Raw genomic sequence first — 15,789 nt, 5'->3', positions numbered from 1 at the left:
ATAGCGCATTAGTTGAAGCAGACGAAATCGAAGGCGGCGCCGCAGGCAGCGCCACCGGGCGCCTTTTTGGACGCGTGAGAAAAAAGAGCAAAAAATTACTCTCTGACGCAACCGAAAGGTGCCTCAAGTGCGTAAAATACAATTTCAGGTAATGCATGCTTGTTTTAAGCAAAATGAGTCTACCTGCGAGGATTTCTGGTCATACCAGTAGATTGAACCACATCGCTGTTGGGTGATGCTAGCGCTCATTCTTTCACGATTTTCAACATTAAATAAACAATATAATTCCTTTTTTATGGGGCAAAAGCATGCTCGTGGCGCCGATGTGACGAACGATCTTCTCATTTTCACCACAATCAGAAAATGTTTTCCGAGGAGTAGACGTTCTTCTCTTTAGTGTCCCTTTAAGAGACACTAAAGAGAAGAATGAGTTTTCTCGTATTAGTAAAGTAGTATTTCACAATGCCAAAATCACTATACGCTTGCCGCGAGAGGATTTTTGGTAAGCGAGAAAGCGCGCAAAAAGAAAATGCGAGTGACCACGCCACCTAGAAATTCCCGCACCAATCGCTTTGACTTCGTAGAGTTGGATAGCGTCTGCGAGGGTCTAGGTAGTTCGTAATCGGTGCAAATTAAGTACATGGTCCTCTGAGGGGGCTAGAGTCATATACATAAATTTCAAGAAATTTTGTGGAGTCAACGTGGCCGAAATACGAAACAACGCTTTGAAATTCGTGACGTCACGTGCGGAGATTTCGGCGCGAAACTTAAACATGAATGACAATGCGGCATAGCGCTAACACACACACACGAGGAAGAGACAACAGGACAAGCGCTAACTTTCAACTGGTTGTTTATTTTCGAAAGCAACAGTATAAATAGATCCGTACGCAATAGATTTCGTCCGTGTGTGTTAGCGCTATGCCCCATTCTGAAGTATATAACCAACTAGCCCAAAAATTCTCGTTTTAAACATGAAGCTTTGACCTTGATTTTCTCGTTGGTTAATAAATATATCGTGGTGAAATTAAAGGGGAACTACGGGGATTTTTCGATATTCACCGATTCGAAATAAACTCTAAATATATGTTCTCTTCGGTACACTGATGATATGTGCCAATTTATACAACCATAAGTCATTTAGTTTTTTTTAGAAAACGAATTTTAACATTGGCAGCCAATTCCGGAATCACGCCTGTTAACGCGGGCCGCCCTGTGTGTGTGATGTAGTGCGCCTATACTCTTTTCGAACCCCGCCTCGCCCAACAGACGGTTGCAGCGCGGCCTTTCTTCTACGAGGCGGCGACGACGCGAGTAAAGTTGTTCGGTTTTGTTAGCTGCTAGCGTCTTAGTCGTCGTTGACATCGGGTTTAGTAAGCACGCACAATACTGAGCAACGAGGAGATCGATGCGGGGAACGTCAGCTACTTCACGCGCAGGCAGGTCGAAATTAAAAGGCGATGCTTCCGCGCTCATACTGTAGCTGCAAGCATCGCTGAACTCTTCACTGCATGGTAAGTGGAGACGGGCTGGCACAGCTTGATTCCGCCTCGAAATACATCGCCAGCTTGCTTTTCGCGCGATAGAGGGAGCACGTGTGCTATGTTTACACCCTGGCCAGCCGTGGCGGCGTGTAGCGCCCTTCGTGACGTCAGCTCATACCCAGCACGGAGCAGCTCAGTTCCCTGTTTCGGTTACGACTCCTCGTTTATTGCTTATTTAAAATTATTGACGAGTCTTTCAGCAAAATGAACCACCCTTGCTGTTACAGGACTGTTTATACTATTTGAAAACGGCAATTTATTTGAAAACGGCATTATCTGGATATGGTTAGACACTAGGGTTAGAGTATAATTTAGCAGTCTAAACCAATTCACTGTTTCACTTTAGTGTCCCTGTTAAAAGGGCGCTGACACAAAACTTCGCGAGTGGGATAGACTATGGGATCGATTCCAGTGAACATGCGTATATCATCTGCAAAATAGCAACAGCAAATATGCCTTGGAAGGTATTTTATATGAATTTCGAAGTTCGCGTGCGCTATACGCCGCACCTCGCGGCATTGACACCCTTGAAAGTGACTCGACGGTGACCCCGCTACTTCGCCGACGTCACCACGCTGCAGCCGGTACAAGTTATGATGACGTCATAGCCGCCATTTCTCCTTTGCCACGCTTGCGCCAGCAGACTACTTTTCGGCGGCTGCTCGAGGGTCCGTGGCCGCGGCGCACGCATTGAAAGTTTTGTGTTTGGCGACGCTGCTTTCCCGTTTCCTGTTCGAAACAACTTCTCGATGCAGACCGTGCGGAAGTGCGTCACAGTTATGTGCGCTCGCGTGGTCGAGCGCTGCGCAAGCTAGGTGGTGACAGTTGCACCCGGCGACATGTCGTTTTTGGAGCTCTCTCAAACCGAAACTGACGGACTGGTTGGTAATGAGGAGCCTATAATTAATTATCTGTCACTCGCTGCAGCAAACGATGTGCCGTGTTATGACTAAGAGGCAGCGCGCAACATAATGCAATAAAAAAAATCCTGCAGATCCCAGGCACTGTGGGAATCGACGTAATGCGAAGCAGCCACCAAATAGTTCCATATCGTCTTGTTTCTCTTTGAGGAAGCTGAAATCATTCATTTCATGACATCTTGTTCGCTATATGCCGCATGTACAATCTTTTATATAAGGAAACGTATATTCTAGTATATACAATGCATGATCTGCCATTTATGTTCGTCACGCACTCATGTCATGTCATACTAATGTTGGTGTATATACAGTTAACAAAACAGCCGGAAGCGCACCAAGACAATGTCATCCAGCGATGCCTTACATGACATGCGTGTTATGATTTGCGCGTTAGGACCTGCCACTTATGTTCGCAAACAGTCACGTCACGAAATACCAGTTTCAGTGTATATCAAGCTACGAAAACCGCAGGAACACACCATGAGCGTGGCATGTAAATCATGCTGTACATGAAATGCATGTCATGATTGTCATCGCACCACCTGCCGTTAGTGTTCATCATACAGTCGCGTCGCGCAACACCAATATTGGTGTATGTCAAGCTAGCGAAACCGCCGCGAGCACACCATGAGCGTGGCATGCAAATCATGCCCTACATGACATGCGTGCCATGATTGTCACGTTACCACCTTTATTTTATGTACGTCCTACAGACACGTCATGCAACACCAATTTTGGTGTATATCAAGCTATAACGAAATGGCTGCGAGCGCACTATGAGCATGGCATGTAAATCATGTCCTACACCACATGCATGTCATGATTTTCATGTTACCACCTGCCATCATTGCTCATCGTACAGTCGCGTCGAGCAACACCAATAGTGGCGTAGTCAAGTTATTGAAACGGCCACGAGCGCACCATGACCGTGGAATGTAAATCATGTCCTACACGGCATGCATGTCATGATTTTCATGTTGCCACCTGTCATTTATGTTCGTTATACAGTCACGTCACGAAATACCAGTTTTGAGGTACACCAAGCTAGCTAAACGGCTACGAGCGCACCATGAGCGTGGCATGTAAATCATGCTGTACATGACATGCACGTCATGATTTTTTATGTTAGCACCTGTGATTTATGTTCTTCATACAGTCACGTCACGCAATGCCAAATTTGGTGTATGTCCTGATGGCTAAACGGCCGCAAGCGGACCATCAGCGGGGCATGTATGTCATGGCGTACATGACATGCATATCATGATTTTCATGTTACTACCTGTCATTTATGTTCGCCAAGTAGAAATGTCCCGTCGTACCAATTTTGGTGCATATCCATCTATTTAGACGGCCGCGAGCGCCTCGAGACCATGTCATGCAAATCATGCTGTACATGTACATGGCATGCGTGTCATGATTTGCGTGATAGAACCTGTCACATATGTTTGTAATTCGCTCATGTCACGGCATACTAATTTTGGTATATATCAAGTCAACGAAACGGCCGCAAGAGCATAAATACCGTGGCATGTCAATCATGCTGTTCATGACATACATGTCAAGATTTTTATATTATCACCTATCACGTATGTTGGTCATACAGTCATGTTATGTCATACCAATTTTGGTATACATCTCATTATCTAAACGGCCAGGAGAGCACAAAGTCGTAGGCGGCTAGATAGATAGATAGATAGATAGATAGATAGATAGATAGATAGATAGATAGATAGATAGATAGATAGATAGATAGATAGATAGATAGATAGATAGATAGATAGATAGATAGATAGATAGATAGATAGATACGCTCAAAGTCGCAGAAGTTATTCGCTTAGAAATGCTTCGCATTTAAAACGCGAGATCAACATTTTTGTGTCAGTACCTCTTTAACGCCGTCTTCAAATTGCCGACGCTTTCTTAATATGTTCAAAGTTTGCCTCCGGTATGCTTTAAATTTGGCAAGTGGTCCCAAAGTTAGCTGATGAATTACAGTGAAATGCTCGGCTATAATCACCAGTCTATGAACTTGCGGTCTTGATGCGCGTGGAGTCCTTCTACTTCTCTCGGGACATGGGAGAAACATGCGGGCCATGACGTTGCACTGTGCTTCGCGCTCGTTAGATTCGCTAGAGAACTGATTTTATCGTCACATTTATAGACCTGATGTCTTCTCAGCGTAGACGAAAGTACAGGCGCGGTTTTCTCCTCGAGCCTTCGTTAAAGCAAAGCGTCTTGTTAATGGGTGTATAAAAAACCACGTCTATCAGCTAAATATTCCTCTCTTACGACCGAGGCTGTATGACTGCATGCGCCGACCTGCGTTGCGGCGACACTTTTACGCTCAGGCTTCCGGTCTGGGAAGTTCAACGACTACAGCCGGGCATAGGTTCACAGCTGGCTGCAAGCATTGAGCCGTGATCCACAAACTTGCGTGAGAGGTGCTACAGAGAGTGGTGTACCAGGACACAAACGCGGCAGGTTTCGCGCGTTGAGGAGCTGCGGACCCTGGCTTTATTCTCGAAATCATCGTCTGTGATCCAATAGGTGAGTTTATCACAGTTCGAAGGTGGCGGTAGCGTGCTACGTCAGGCTGGCTTTAGAGAGAGGTCAGAAGGTTCCTCAGGCGCCTTCTTCAGTAGTAATTTCGAGACCTGAGTTACACGGTGCAGTGAAGGAGACGGTTTTCAGTCGACATGTTTCCGCCACGGTGGTACAGTGGTTGCGGTACTCGGCTGCTGATTCGAAAGTGGCGAGTTCGATGCCGGCCGCGGCGGTCGCATTTCGATGGGGGTAACATGTTAAGGGCCCGTGTACTGTGCGATATAAGTGCGCATCAAAGAAGACCCGATGGCCGAAATTTCCGGAGCCCTGCACAAAGGCGTGCCTCATAATGATATCGTGGTTTTGGCACTTGAAACCCCAGGTATCCATTAATTAAATCAATATGTTTAGAAGAACCTCCTGAAGGAAACCCGAGTAACAGAGCCAGAGCAGAATTCTTGCATTCTCCTTTTTCTGTCTGCGCAGTGTTAGCTCACACATGGACTGGAGCCAATAGAAATGCCCTGCCCATTCATTGTTGATCTATTTTTCTTTCTTTCAGCTCTTTCATTATTGAGCAGACGCATGCGTATCCGAGACGAACATGAATTTCTCAGTTCCATTCAATTTCCTATGCGCAAAAACTTGCAGTATGCCTGTACATGCAGTAACGGAATTGTACAGAATCCAAATCGCAGCTTTCCGAGCTTTATGAGGCGGGAGCGTTGGAGGCCGAAGCACAGAAAAAAAGTAACAGATGATGACCTTGACTCGAGGTCTTTCCCGCCAATTTACCACATTGTGGGTGCCCTTCCAAGCGACTATGTACTTCGTTCTGGCGAGCACCTGGCAGGAAGTGCACTTGTACCTATTTCACTGGCAGGTACACGGCGGCAGCAACTCTCTGCCTGCCCAGAAGCGGCGGATGTTCGACTAATTCGCCAAGTCTGTGGTGGGTTATGCTACGCCCAGGGGCCTTTAGAGAACCTTATGGGGCAACCTTTCGAGATGAGCGCCCATAAACAACCGAGTGGCGAGTCGATGTACTCCGCTACACCTAGAAAAAAAAAACAGTAGGTTGCCGTTCGGCACTACGAATCGAACCCGGTACCTACCGCATCGGAAGCGGGCGCCCAGCTGTTTTGCGACCGATGCGAAGGCGGGTGGGCTGGAAGCCAAAATAGCTGTGCTTTTATCGAGGTACATAAAATGAAATCATTGTCGTGACAAAACATAACCAAACACAAGGTTCTAGATTCCAGAAATATATTGCATCTCTTAGATAAATTCAATCAGTACTTGGGAATTCAAGGGTCTACAGCCAGAGGTTTGAGGGCTTCGGCCCTTGTGGACAAGTTCAAGGAACGGGGGACGACATCACTCCTGACCCCATCCCTATACACGCTATGTACTGTCGGGTATGTACTGCACGTTATTTCGCAATTTGTAGGGTGTCTCAGCTAAGAAGCACCAAGTAATAAAAATATTAAACATAGGTTCTACGCGTCTCCTATTAGCGCAGTGTTGCTTCTGTGCCATATAGAACACGTCAGAATATTTTTTGCAATCCCCCAATCTCGGTAATCAACAAAGATTGCTGAATGAACTTTTTAAATAGTCACTCTAGAGAAAAGTTTTCAACACAAGTGTTGTAGCGCTTGTTCAGGAACACCGAATATTTCAATCTATGTTAAGATAACTCCCCTGCTGAATTTTTTTCCGACGTTTGTTCAAAGCGCGCGAACTTTAAAAAATACCACGTGACTGCCGCCAAACGCGCGGCGCCGTTATTGCCCTCAAATGGTAGTTAAACGAATTATCGAAGGCTGCTTCGCGCACGCAGATCGATGAAACAGGTTATCGGTGACTGCGATGGACGTTAAGCGACAAAATGAGCATACCGTTTCAACAACAACAACAGACAAAAAAAATCTTCATCGAAAAAGAGGCAGCCACGGAGCAAATGTCACGTGAGACCGTAGGCAGCATTTGATGCAGCGTAGACATTTTTTCTTTTTTTTCCCCACAAATGAAGAAACGCATTGGAAGGGGCGAGGGTGACAGCGTGATGAAGGACCGAGATAAATGATTCACTCACACGTGACGGCCGCCCTTTCGTAGATTTTTTTTTGTTTTGGATGGTGCGCCTCTATCATCATTTAGCCTCCATCGCAGTCACCGGTAGCTTGTTCAATCGACCTTGGTGCGCGGAACAGCCTTTGATAATTCGTTCAACTTACATTTAAGCGCACTAAAAGCGCCGCGCGTTAGGTGGCAGTCACGTGGTATTTTTTTTTAAATTACGCGCGCCTTAAAGAAAGCCGAAAAAAAAAAATAAAGTAGGGGAGTTATCTTTGCATACATTATAAAATTCGATGTTTCTGAACAAGCGTTACAACTTTTGTATTGGAAATTTTTCCCTAAAGTTACTTTTTAAAAAGTTCATTAAGCAATCTTTGTGAATTACCGAGTTTGGCGGATTGGAAAAAGATATTCTGACGTGCACTATATGGCTCAGAACAATACTGCGCTAATTGGAGACGCGTAGCACCTATGTTTAATACTTTTAATACTTGGTGCTTTTTAGCTGAAACACTCTGTATAGGTACAACTTCTACGCACTGGCATGCACATGTAGAACAATGCTGCCATCTCCGACTCTCGCAGTCTACATCAAATTGCCCAGCTGTGCATCAGTTGACAGTGGCAGCAATCGCACTCGGTCGTGAAGATGCCATGCACGAGCACATGGCGGTGCAAATGCTGCTAGTGCACATTAGACACGTTGCCCGAGTCCGCTCTCATGATCCTGTTTTAGGGGCGAAGCTCCTTATAGCATCACCTGGTCGGTCGTCGCTCCGTCCGGCGTTCCCCCGCCGTCGCGTCTCCCGTATCATTCAATAGAAGGCGCTGTCCCATAGAGATGCATGCAAACTGCAGTTGGGTGACAATATACTATATGGCGCTGTCCCATAGAGATGTGTGCAATATGGCGGTTGGGTGAATGCACGCTAGATGGCGTTATAGGTGCCGCTGCTCTCAGATTGGCTGCTGCGCCCGTTATCTCCCATTCTCTTTCGTCGCCATACGTGGAGGAGTGCGCTTGCCGGATCGTGCTGCTTGGCGGACCATGGACGACGAGGAGCGCCGGGTGCGGAAGGCCGCTGCGTCTCGTGCTCGTCGGCAGGATCCCGAGGTGCGAGCTCGAGAGGCTGCCGCCAAGCGAGCGCAGCAGTAATCAAAGCGGCATATCGCTTTGATTCTGCTGGGCGAAACCACTGAACATTTCACGGTTTGCCATGATTGCTTTAGGAACTTCGCCCAAGCTCTTCATCATTCACCCGTGGATATTCCGGGCCACAACGTCTGCAGGGTGCACCAATCTTCCATTAAGCTGGTGGAATTCTAGTGGTTGGTTAGACCTGGATTGCACTTCACCCTGCGAAGTATACCAAGAAACTCCGAACTATCATATCCCGCTTTTAAATGGCCTTTACAGCTCATTTTGTATGTTGGCCTCTCTCCCATCTATGACAACTGCGGGCTACAGCAAATAGGTTCTGCTGGAGCTGTTGTTTTTTCTGCAGGAATGTCCAAATTTGGTTTAAAGACGTGCCGCTCGAATACCTTGACGGCCGCGGAACTTGCCGACCTTTCTGCTGCCCTTTGTCAAGGCAATAAAAAAAAACACCGGAGGTTCACTGCAAGGGTGACGCGATGAATGGAATAGCAAGAAACTATAATGTTATACGAAGGAACGCTAGCAGATAACTCCTTGACCATCCGCCCTGACGTAACTCAACAAAAGAGGTCGCGGGATCGAATCCCGGCCGCGGCGGCAGCATTCGATTGAGGCGAAATGATAGAGGCCCGTGTACTTAGGCTTAGGTGCACCAGCTGGATTTAAGAACCCTAGGTGGTTGAACTTTTCAGAGCCCTCCACTACGGCGTCCCTCATAATCATATGGTGGTTGTGGGGCGCGAAACCCCAAAAATTATTATTAGTAGTAGTAGTAACTAAACAAAACGCTGGCGTAAAGAAACGCGGCCGCTGCGGTGAGCGTAGCGAACTTCGTGTTGTCTATCGCTTCTACACAAGTACATCAGAACAAAGCACGTATGAACGTGCAAGTCGTTTGCTGATCCTTGTCGTGATAGTGCACGCGCGACCACACTTAGGAGGTCAAAATACGCTGTTCCTACCGCAACCACGCACGCTCCTCTCTGGGACCCCCTATGAGCCTTTCGCGCGAGGAAAGACGGCCGGGGCTCGTCCGAGTTACGTCCGTCAGCGTAGACGTACCGCACACTCCGTCTCAGAAAAGCTGGCAAGTTCAATGACATTAATACGCATTGCACCACATGCACGACCGTACTTCAGGTCTCCATGCGCTCTAAAAGAAGTTAAACCCTTATAGGGAATATTTCTGTCCTGCGACAATATAATCTTCGTCAGCCGCATTTCTGACCTTGAAAACTCGGCGCTTGCCCCTTTTCCGTCAAGAGCGCATTGTCGCATTTATAACGCGCACTCCATTTGTGACTTCAGAGAACCGGGCGCACGGTGTTGAAGAACAAAGGCCCGCCAGGTAGATGATTATCCTCATGGGGCAAAAAATTACAATATAGATGCAAGGATGAACAAATACCGTGGAGCATTATACGAAGTAAGGCTACCACCTAACTCTTTAATCACCCGACCTGTCGTAACTGAACAAAACGCTGGCGTAAGCAAAGGCAGCCGCAGCCGCGATCCACGCGACATTCCTTGTGCCTATCGCTTCAACGTGAGAACGCAGCACGTACAAAGGTATGATCCGCCTGCTAATCCCTGTCAGGATAGACAGCGCGCGAGCAAACCTGGCCGCTCAACGTACGCAGTTCGTGCCGGAGCTACGTAGCCCACCTCCCGGACCCCCACGGGCCTTTCGCACGAACGGATATGGCCGGCGCGTTTCCTCTCCGCTTGAGCCGCGATCGTCGGTTGCCTTCGAACGCTTTCACTCGCACATAGAACATACGGCTCTCGGGCGATGTTATCGCAACGTGGACTTTATACGGAAACACACGGCGACGCCGATGCGACGACAATAATGTGCTTGGTGTGTTCATATAATTGCTATCGCAATAAAACTTAAAGGAAGGTCGATGTTCACCGATTGGATTCGAAAGTGACCATACAGTTTTTACTATAGGACACGGGGGTTAGACCACACGAACATATGGCGTTCGACATAATCCATCGTTCATATCACGAACGATGAAAAACACCACTACACGTTTCAATAGTTCTCATCAATCACCTTCTCGATCGCTGCACATTCAGCGATCAACTCATCATCGCCGGGAAATCACCAAAAAAAAACTGAGCGGACCGTTATTCTAACCTAAGACGGGCAGACCTTGCAAACTAGCACTGCGACGCTGCCGCGCGACGAAACGCAGGATGAGCCCCTCGAACCCTCGAAGAAAGAAATCGCCCTTTAGGTTGGACGAGTCACTGGAAATTGTCAGTAAGTTGACTCATGCTCAGACCGGCCTGTGACTCTGAGTCTGAGTGAGTCCGGCTGAGCGAAGTTTTCGTGAGTTTAAGCCCGGGCCATTTGTCAGCTGGACAAACAATAAAGTTCTTGCATCCATCTATTAAGCCATTGTGAGTTCGGCTGACCAAACTTTCCCTGCGCTTGAGTCAAAGTGAGCCCAATATTCGTGATTTTGAGTCCGACTTCGAGCCCCCGCCCCCCCCGTCCCCCACCCCCGAAAAAAATTCTGCCTACGCTCCTGCTCATGAGCTTTCCTGTCTCTTCTACAAAACAGGATCAGATATATTTTGTCTGATATATATCTTACGCGTATGTGTGCATTTTTGTTCATCACGCGTTACAGTAAAATATGACGCACGCTTTGCATTTCATACCCCTTCCATTTTCACTTTTAATACGATTAGCCTTAGAGGCGGAGCTTTTTGGCCCACTTTATTCACGACTGGATGAAACCTTTTTAGCCTATATTGCAGTGACCTTTCTTGTAAATAACACGAAACGTTAAGCAATAATTCTGTTTCAAACTTTCATTCTTCTTTTCGCCTTTTACCGACCGATTTCGCCACCGTGCATTTGCGATCGGCAAAGAATTCTCATCACCACCAGTGTGGGACTCGGTAAGCGTATATTCGAAGAATATAGATGCTCATAGAGAGAGAAGGAGAAATGTAAAGGAAAGACAGGGAGGCTAACCATAGGAAATGTAGTGTTGGCTACCCTGTACTTAAGAAGCGTAAAGGAGATGTAGAAGAATTAAAGAGGAGAAGAGAGTCTGTAACGATAGTCCAAAGACATGACAACAGCCCTGTCCAAAATCAACACACCAACATAGTCAGTGAACTGTCGCAACGCGTTGTTCAGTCCGGTTTCCCGAAGAAACCGTAGCAACGCCCTGATAGCGGCTCGCTTTGGGGCTAGTCCCCTAGAACTTTGTTTCCTGTCAGAGGGCGGTTGTCCACCCAGCCTAGTGCAGCTGAGAGGGCTGCTCTTTCGGAGTTAAAACGGTTGCACCCGCAGGGAAGGTGCGCGATTGTTTCGCTGCACCCGCAGAGTTTACACAACCTGATATCAACCATTCTAGTAGTGAATCGATATGCGTTCGAGAATTCCACTCCAACCGCAAAGGGGGCGAAATGGTTGAGCGTCCGCTTCTAATGCGGTAGGTCTTGGGTTCGATTCCCAAGACCAACCCACCGGTTTCTTCTCATGGGTAGTGGAGTACCTCGACCTGGCGCTCGGACGTTTGGGTGTGCGATCTCGAAAGGTGGCCCGATGAGATTGTCGGACGTCCTCTGGGTGCTTATTAACCAACCGCAGCCTTGGTGCATTAGCGGAGCATCCACCGTTGTTGCGCGCTGCATAGAAATCTGCCACCGGGTACCTACCAAATAGGTACAAGCGCGCTTCCGGGCTCTTTCTCGGCCGTACGAAGCTGTGGTCGATTGGGAGGGTAACCAAATTGGTTTGCATGGTGCCACTATAATGCACTCCACGCCATATACGGACCAGTAGGACAGTATCGCTGCGTCATAGATGCTCGTGACTGCAGTTTTGTGCAGTAACGTAAGTCAGGACCCATTCTTTTATCTGTTTAGCCGCGAAGATGAAGCTCGAAGTTGCCAGCACACGCAGGAGCCTTCTGGGCGAAGGGCCACACTGGGACGAGCGCAGTTCGACGCTGCTCTTCGTCGACTGCCTCGGCCGGGAGGTGGTGCGCTATGATCCCGCCTCCGGCTTGGAGACGCAGGTCATCCCTACGGGTAAGCATACTCGTCAGTCTGCAAACATTCGTGAGTTGAATCGCAAAAACGCGGTGCGGTTGTTCCCGAGCACGCTGATCTCTAGAGTACCAAGCACCATAGAGTTTCCTACGATATTTACTAAGGGGAACTGTGGCGCTACGGTCGTTCAGCGACCATGAAAATGATGGGCAGTACATGGACTTGCCTAGTCTTCGTGATTGCGGCTGCGAACGCACATGTGGCTTTGTTTGTTGTTGTGTTTTGGCTTCTGTTTCGGATGAGAGAATGGCTCGTTGGGAACCTCGTGGGCTGCTTTGAATTGGCGAGCCTAAAAGGGTCAAGATGGTTAAGTGGGACTGCTTAACATTTGATGGACTTCGTCTTGCGACAAAGCGGCTGCAGGTCACACGAAGCTGAAAAAACGAAGCTTAGGCAAATCCATGTACTACCCATCATTTCCATTATAGTGTATTGTAGCGCACTACAATTCCTATGCTGGCTGTTAATTAAAGCGTCATGCTTTGCAGCACCCATAGACACTAGCGCCGGATTTCCTTCTAGTGTACTATTATGAAACTATGCGAAGCACACTCCACTTTCTCTAAGCCGCGGTGGCCTGCAGAAATTGGCCTGTGTTAGCGCCGGCCGCCTGTTCGATGATACCTTATCCGTTAACTTACGATACAATCATGCGCTATCGTTACTGCACGCGTGAACATGTATTGTTCCCGTTTGTTGTTTTAGCTGGCGTCGCGAGCAGCAGTCTTTTTCACCTCGGTTTGTACGAACGATTTGCTGACTGAGCTTTCGAATGAATCACTCCCTGGCGGCCACCCCCGCTTGGGAAAATGGACTGTGCTTGGCACTCTCACTATCGGCGCGCTTGGGAACAACCAGGTCTCGTGTCGTGATTCCGCCGCTCCGGGCACAAGTAACTTGAACCAATCTTTTTCTTTGGTCACTGCACATTTATTGTCACACCCGCTGCATTCGCGCCGATAACTGACGAGCATCACACGCAGGACCGGCCATCTATGCGACAACGGCGAAGTCATAAGCCAGCTGTGTGAATACTCTATGCAAGCATGATTAGCAGAGTTGTAATTAAACGCAGCAATTATCTTCTACGCCGTACTACGTGTATTCGTCCTCTATATTTTGTATAGACACAGTACCGCTTTCAGCAGTGGCCGTTAGAACTTGTACCACTGAAATCCCTCCGTCTTCCAACCCAAACTCAGTTTCAAGCCGATATTATCTGTTCCTCTATCTGTCTATATTTCACGCTGAAAAACTCGGCACGTCGCGCCAAAACATTGTTCTGTCGTGCTCGGAGCTGCTCGATGTCACCCGCTTTCTTCCGGGAATTGGAACTCGTTATCTAGGGCCGTACTCTCAGAAGATCACTTTGGGCAGCCCCGTAACCTTAGCGAGATTTCACGAGATTAGCACCGGACGCGCTGGGCCATCGACAGTAGTTTGGCCAGTTTAGAATTGTGCCAGACGGGCTAGAACGGCAGGCCAGAAACATCGTGCCGGATGCATGACTGTGTCGTGGAATCACGCGAAAGCGTCGGTGTCGCCAAAAGAGGTCGTCTCATAATACGGCATCTAGAGCTGACCGCCTAAGCCGTTGAGTTGCCTCGGGTGATTCCCTTTGAACAACCTGCGTCATTGCAGAAGGGGACATCGGCAACGTCATTCCTTTTGCCGGAGACAACCGCCAGCTGGCTCTGTGCATGGAACACGGCCTGTATCGGCTTGATCTGGGCACCCGCCAGAAGCATTTGCTGGTTGAGATGCTCGACCCCGAGTCACCGGTGAAGTCGAGGCTCAACGACGGCAAGTGCGACGCACTAGGACGCCTATGGACGGGTAAGAAGAAGAAAACTTCCGGCGATTCGTAACTTTAGCAAGGTCGACAACTGGGCTAGTTGGTATGGCTCTATTTTAAGGCGAAAGCGTTCGATGCCTCATGAAACGCGAAAACTGACCGGCATCCAGCTTCGGCGGCGCCAACACGAGTGATGCAAAGTATCATCATCACGTGATGACGTCCCCATATGGCGTCATCGATCGCCAAAATTTGTGAGGTATTTATGACGTCATCGTGTCGTCACAGTGACGTCACGTGGCGTAACGTCACATGATGCCGTCATCACATGATAGCGTGGCTTGTTCAAAGGTGTGCCCATCACGGAGGCAGTGCAGAACTACGTTAGGTGCAGAAAGATTTCGGATGGTGGCGGGGCAGGATCAATATATCAACTCAGAAGAAAAAGATGGCTTTAGGTGAGTGCATAAGGGACATTGTGTGTTTTTAATTGAAGCAGCGCAAAATAACAAAGACAAAGAAGACGGACACAACAAGCGCTTGTTGTGTCCGTCTTTCTTCGTCTTCGTTGTTGGCGCTGCTTCAATCACTAATGGATTCGTAACGTCGTTTCCGAAGGTACTCTATAGATTCTCTGGCGTTTTGCGTGACCGATGGTTAGAGGAGTCTTTCTTTTTCCTGTGCTGCGATTTTTAGATAACGGACAGAACATTTGAAATGAGACGCCATGGTGGTATAGTGGTTACGGTGCTCGGCTGTTGACCAGAACGTCGCGGGTTTGGCCCCGACTGTCGCGTTTCGATGGAGACGTAATGCTAGAGGCCCGTGCACTTAGATTTAAGTGCACGTCCCCCAAAAAAAAAGAAAAACTAAGGCACCCTCGCACTAGTGGTGCCAAGCCTGAAGGAAGTGCGGACCTGGGCGTCCTTCTTTGTATATCTTTAGTTTTCTCTTTCTTTTTGTCTCTTCTCTCTGTCTTTTCTCTTTTTTCCCCTCTGTTTAATTCTCTTTATTCACTCCTCTTTTTCTCTATTTCTTTGTCGTTCTCGCTCTTGCTATCTTTCCTTCTCTCTCTCTATCTCCTTCTCCCTCTCTTTCTCTTTCTACATTTCTTTCCTTCCGTTTATCTTTTTCTCATTCTGTCTACGCTATGCTTTACTCTCTCCCCTCCTCCTTTTCTTCCTCCTCACCCTCACATCTCTCCTCCTCAGCGTTGCCTCCCTTTCCCACTTCCTCGCTATGCCATACTATACAAGGTTATGCTATGCTCTAGTAGCGTGCCTGGATCGCCGTGGACGCTAGCCTTCTGATCGGGGGTACGCGGGCTCGAATTCAAGAATTTGAGCACTGCCTTCGTCGCCTTCACCCGCGATGACCTCTCAGGACGACATTCCAAAATGGCTACTGCCGTCATCGTTCTGTTGTCTATGCGAGCTAGAGAGACCGCAAGCGATTTACTCTGCACATTGTAGCAAGGACAGTCGCAGAAGATGCGCGGTAATGTCCCCTCGCTACCACAGTTGTCACAAAAAGGGTTGTCAGCCATTTCGATGATAAAGGAGAATGACTTCGTGAAAACCATGCTTAGCCATAAACGGCAAAGAGGAGTGGCATCTTTTCGACGGAGTCCAGTAGGTGTCTGAAGACATAAAGTGTCCAGGT

General features: G+C 48.0%; 1 protein-coding gene across 1 annotated transcript in view; it reads left to right on the top strand.

The window, feature by feature from the left end:
- The first annotated feature begins 12,144 nt into the window (after window positions 1–12,144).
- The window catches only part of LOC119372504 (regucalcin), a 30,497-nt gene continuing 26,852 nt past the window's right edge, over window positions 12,145–15,789 (top strand). Inside the window, exons 1-2 of the mRNA XM_049419770.1 lie at window positions 12,145–12,311; window positions 13,974–14,168. Coding sequence (XP_049275727.1) covers window positions 12,155–12,311; window positions 13,974–14,168 — 352 coding nt within the window. The 5' untranslated portion in view covers window positions 12,145–12,154. The remainder of the gene's footprint in view (window positions 12,312–13,973; window positions 14,169–15,789) is intronic.

This window comes from Rhipicephalus sanguineus, chromosome 10 (assembly GCF_013339695.2).
Source record: "Rhipicephalus sanguineus isolate Rsan-2018 chromosome 10, BIME_Rsan_1.4, whole genome shotgun sequence".
Lineage (NCBI taxonomy): Eukaryota > Metazoa > Arthropoda > Arachnida > Ixodida > Ixodidae > Rhipicephalus > Rhipicephalus sanguineus.
This window is presented reverse-complemented; position numbering and strand designations above follow the sequence as displayed.